This window comes from Solanum stenotomum, unplaced genomic scaffold, assembly GCF_019186545.1.
Source record: "Solanum stenotomum isolate F172 unplaced genomic scaffold, ASM1918654v1 scaffold3185, whole genome shotgun sequence".
NCBI lineage: Eukaryota > Viridiplantae > Streptophyta > Magnoliopsida > Solanales > Solanaceae > Solanum > Solanum stenotomum.
The window spans coordinates 49,746-55,325 of NW_026031647.1; the positions used below are offsets into that span (position 1 = coordinate 49,746).

The following is a 5,580-nucleotide window of genomic DNA, read 5'->3' on the forward strand; positions in this document are numbered from 1 at the left end:
TTTGAATTATGTGAACATGACTTTACTTTCTTTTTTTTTCATTTAAAACTAACATTATTTCTGTCTTATTATTATTTTTATTTTTTCCCACACAAGTTGATTCGTGTTGACAATCGAGCTGGCCGACCATCCTTACTTCACAAGGTCTAAGTCATCGACATTACCTCGACGTAGTTGGGCTATTCAAGGAAGAAAAATTACTATGACTAATCCAACCGCATCTGATCCAATTGGTCCAGGACATATCATGGTTCCTAATGACTCTCCCGAGACTTCCGAAGATAGAGCTACTATTCAACATGATGAACATATCGCCCGTTTGACTCAAGAGATTGAGGATTTACGTAGTGAACTAACTCGGGTTAGAGACTTGACCAACTTATCCATCACACTCCAAAGTCCACTTCCTGGACCTAGGAGTACTACACCAAACCCACCTCGTTTTCCATCACTTGATTCACCAGTACCTGAACACTTTCCTCCACAACAACCTCCGCCCACCAACAATAACCTTCCTCCAACTACTCCCGCAAATCCACCAAATTTGCTACCCGTCTACACTCCTCCACAGAGTCAACCACCTACTTACACTACCTATGCTACTCCTCATAATCCACCAATTGTCAACCCACAAAACCAACCTCCAACTCATACTCCTCATGTTTCTCTACCCACCAATACTTATCCACTACCTACAACTAATCATGTAAACCCATCAAATACACCACCTCCAATCCAAAATACGCCCATTGTCCAAACTTATACAACTCAGCATATACAAGGGGCACATATTGCCACTCCTTATGTGCAACATGTTCCTCAAGTATATGCGGTGGAAACTCAAGCCTTTACCAACCCAATATCGGTCAAGTTTCAACCCGAGGTAGATCAATATGAGGAAATGGAGAAGGATGTCAAGGCAAAGGCCGATGATGTGTTAGCTAGAGAGATTCGCGATCTTAAGGAAGCAATGAGAAATCTCCATACTACTAGGGGAAACAAAAGCCTAGAATATGAGGATCTCTGTGTGCAACCTGACATTGATTTGCCTGTAGGGTACAAACTGCCAAAGTTTGATACTTTCAATGGAATTGGTAATCCTCATACACATCTAAGGGCGTATTGTGACAAACTGGTAGGAGTGGGGAGAGACGAGAAGGTCAGAATGAAGTTGTTCATAAGAAGTTTATCTGGTGAAGCTCTTGCTTGGTATATACAACAAGATCTCCATAAATGGCGCGGTTGGAGTGATATGGCACAAGACTTTATGGATCGATTCAAGTTCAATACCGACATCATACCAGATAGGTTCTACCTCACTAAGTTAAAGAAGAAGTCTACTGAGACATTTCGTGAGTATGCTCTACGTTGGAGGTCAGAAGCAGCTAGAGTCCAACCACCGATGAGTGAAAGTGAAATGACTGCTACCTTTATTGAATCCCAAGATAACAGTTTTTACTATGAGAAAATGATAACCATGATGGGACAAAAGTTCACAGAAATCATTAGAATGGGATAAAATCTTGGAAGAAGGGATCAAATCAGGAAGAATCCAAGACTTTACAGCCTTGCATGCTGCAAGCAAAGCAATTCAATATGGTTCTATCAATGGGAACAAAAAGAAAAAAGAAGATGTATCTGTTGTCATGATTGACCAAGGACGCATGCCAGGTCAAGTTCCTCCCTACCCAAATCAGCCACATCAACCCATTTACCCTTACCAATATGGTGAAGCCTCACAGGCTCTCTACCATCCTCCATCAACTCCTTACCATGTCTACAACACCCAAGTGAACTACTATCAACCTCGAGCTCCTACTTATAATCAACCACATTCATACCAACCACTCCAAGCTTCACCTTTTCAAAATCGACCATATACCGCACCTAGAGGTCGTCCAAATCATGAAATCAAAACCACTCGCAACTACACAAAAATAGCCGAACCATTAGCTCAGTTGTTCGAGAGGTTGAAGACAGCAGGTATGATACAACCGATTGAAGGGAAAATTCCTGATCCCATTCCAAAATGGTTTGACGGTTCCAAGCGTTGTGCCTATCATTCTGGAGTTGTTGGACACGACACCGAGGATTGCTATGGTCTCAAAAACAAGATTGAAGCTTTGATTAAAGAAGGAGCAATCCAACTTACTGGACCTCAGCCCAACGTGAACAACAATCCTCTGCCTAAACATGGAAATGCTGATGTGAACATGATAACGATAGAGGAAAATGTGGTGCTGAACGGAGACATTGTGCCCATTGGAAGGGTGAAAAATAATACTTTATCGACCTTTGATGCTCATATCATGACAACCCATGAACAAGCGTTGATAGAGGTTACTGCTACAACATCTTACATGCCTCTCTGCAACAGCGAGACACCGACCATTTGGGGTGCTGAACCAGAGGAGACTTTGAAGAATTGGACTTGTACTCCGTCTCTGGTTCGCCGGGAGTCTTGGTAGATTGAACAAGTAGTAAAACTTTTGGAGTAGCACGATTTTTTTTTTAAATCGAGGCTTAAATCGTGCCTTAAAACTTTATGTTGTTTTGCCTCATATTTTTTGAAAGCTTGATTGCAAAATCTATGAATGCATTCCCTATTTTCTTAATTGCCTCTTACTTATTACTTTCATTTATATATATATATATATATATATATATATATTAGTTTTCAAATTAAATTTGCCAACTTTATGATTGTGACATAATAAAGCAAATGAATAAAGTTTGAAACCAAGCAAGATTTTTGAAGGATGTGAAGGTAACCTACAGTTGAACAATTGAACAAGAAACATGACAACATGACAACATGACAATACTTGATCACGAAGTTCTTCATTCAGGGGAAGTCAAGATACTACAACAAAGGGCGACTCTAGATAGATTTTTTAAATGTAACTTCCACTTTTTCATGTATCACGAACTACGTTCCGACCTGATTCCTTTGGTAGGATACGTAGGCAGCCCACATAGGGTTCGGTTTTACAATAGAACATTTCTAAATTTCCTTATTTGTAATAGGAGAACTACGCCTGACTTGATTCCCTCGGTGGGATACGTAGGCCACCCATATTCGGTTCAGTCACATTAGGATAGAAATTTAAAATCCTTTTACTATTTATGTAATTTTGAACTACACATGGCCTGATTTCCTTGGTGGAATATGTAGGCAATCCAAATCGGATTCGGTCCTTTTATTAGAAAATTCCAAATCATTTCTATGTACTACGTTCTGACCTGATTCTCTTGGCGAGATACGTAGGCAACCTATATAAGGTTCGGACTCATCACCACATAAATTTAGCATACTTTTTTCTGAAATCGACACTGGGCAAATTTTGGAAAATATGGTCAAGGACTGACCGGATATTGTCAAGCTATAGGCTGCTACCTGACAAGAAATATAACAGACAAAAGACATTCATTTTGTTTCAAAATTGTCACAATCTAAGAGTTGGTAGAAATTATTTTTTACAACTTATAAACATATACTTGCATATTTTTCTACACACTAACAAATATCTCTGTCAGATGATATTTTTATTTTATAAGACATTTCTTTTTTTACTGTTCGTCTACCAAGGCTCAAACGGAGATCACAAAGTCTGAGAAAACAGGATGGACGGAGGGCCAACAAAGTCAAGCTTTAAGTCAACACGAATCAACACCCCCTCCCAACTAAGAATCTTTCTTTGAGTGCAGGAACAACAAAGATACAAGAAGTACCTACTGGATTACATCAAAGTCATCATTTACCTCCAGGACCTCGCCTGAATAAGCCAAATGACCACATCCTTAATTTTACTTTCTCTCTAACTTTATTTCTTTTAATTCATCATGATTTTATATTCTTACTAACATCTTTACCCAAAATTTGCAGGTAAAATCCCCTTGATTTATTGAATAGAAATTAAGTCCATTACATGCGCCACTTGATCCACCAAATTGTGCATCAGGGCTTAAATATCAAAGATTAGAGGCGACTTTCAACCAATTACAATCATCAACATCAACAACAATCGAACAACTTCACTAATTTTATTTTTTACTTTATTAAATACATTTATAATTCACTTTATTTACTTAACGACTTTATTTTAAATTTTATAGGAATCAACAAAGGCCTTCAAAGACAATTGAAGACATCACTTAGCCCCACGGCTCCACAGTCATCAACCACACAACTTTATTTCTCACTTACCTTTATTTTATTTTTACTTTATCATGACTTTATTTGTACTTTTACTCTACATTTTTTACAACAATCAATATCTAGCCCCGAAGACAATCGGAGGCATCACTTCATCAAGCCCCGAAGACAACCGGAGGCATCATTACAACTAGTCCCCGTAGACAATCGGAGGAAATTCAGACATCACTTATCATCGAGACCCCGAAGACAACCGGAGGCCTCATTTATCATTCTAATCCCCGTAGACAATCGGAGGATATTAGACATCATTTACCATTGGGACCCCGAAGACAACCGGAGGCCTCATTTAAGTCCCCGAATACAACCTATGGCCTTATTATCATTCAAGTCTTTGAAGACAACCAGAGACATTATTTACATCATTTGCATAAGCCAGACGGCTACACTCTTACTTTATTCACTACTTCACCAATTACTTTAATCTACTTTACTTACTTTAATGACTTTACCTTAAACTTCACATACATCATTCATCATCAAGTCTCTGAAAACAACCAGAGACGTCATATGCCATTATATCTTCGAAGACAAACGGAGATACCAACTGGCCATATGACCTCATCATCATAAGCCAAACGGCTCTCAACATCAAGTCTATGTAGACAATCACAGACATCTTTATTTACCAAGTCTCTAAAGACAACTAGAGACAGCATTTGGCCACATGCCTTTCATAAGTCACACGACTTCATACCATTCTCACATATACATATAATACCATTCATTTATACGTTCTTACACTTTAATTTTATCTCTCACCTTAATGCCAAATTTTAACACGAGTTTCAGGAAAATAGTCTAAAGCAACCAAAGACGTATCACAATGTGGAACTCTCTCTTAGCAGTAAACTGGGGCAATTTGTCGAGAAAGTTTAGCTTTCCAACAAAGGTCAACATAAAATAAAAACATGTGTTGAATACGGTAAAACATGTCACTTCTCTATACAAATTACAGTTTCTACTAACAAGTTTATTTCAGTCTTTGCCGAGAGCATCCAAGAGGATGAATTCTCAAATCAAACCACAGGTGCGGACGACAGCAAAAGGATGCAGCATACGTGGAACTTTTTCTTAGCAGTGAACTGGGGCAAATTTGCTGAAGAGGAATATCAAACTCGCTACCAAGGGTCAAGGATCTATTCTCGAACTCATCTCCACCTACGTTCCACGAACACATGAAAAGTTGGTTATCCAAACTTTTCTTTCATAACCATTGTTGCATCTCAACTCAATTAACTCCTTTCATGATCCCTCGAGGCTAAATTTCCTTTAGTGTCACTCCTCTCAAACTTTTCTTGTGCCTATATTTATTGGTCGAGACAAAATTAGTTACTAAGTCAACTTCTTTGCCCAAAGACTCT

The 5,580-nt window shown here is 38.6% G+C and overlaps 1 protein-coding gene across 1 annotated transcript; it reads left to right on the top strand.

The window, feature by feature from the left end:
* The first annotated feature begins 202 nt into the window (after positions 1 to 202).
* Positions 203 to 2,468, top strand: LOC125852047 (uncharacterized). The gene is made up of 2 exons (XM_049531782.1): positions 203 to 1,374; positions 1,493 to 2,468. The coding sequence occupies exons 1-2, from the start codon at positions 203 to 205 to the stop codon at positions 2,466 to 2,468; spliced, it is 2,148 nt and encodes a 715-aa protein (XP_049387739.1).
* The last annotated feature ends 3,112 nt before the right edge of the window (positions 2,469 to 5,580 follow it).

What these genes read in the sequence shown, in the direction of transcription:
- LOC125852047 (XM_049531782.1), top strand. Translation starts at nt 203, where the DNA reads ATGACTAATCCAACCGCATCTGATCCAATTGGTCCAGGACATATCATG. An exon ending in GAGTATGCTCTACGTTGGAG is followed by an intron (nt 1,375 to 1,492) that starts GTCAGAAGCAGC and finishes ATGGGACAAAAG; the next exon opens with TTCACAGAAATCATTAGAAT.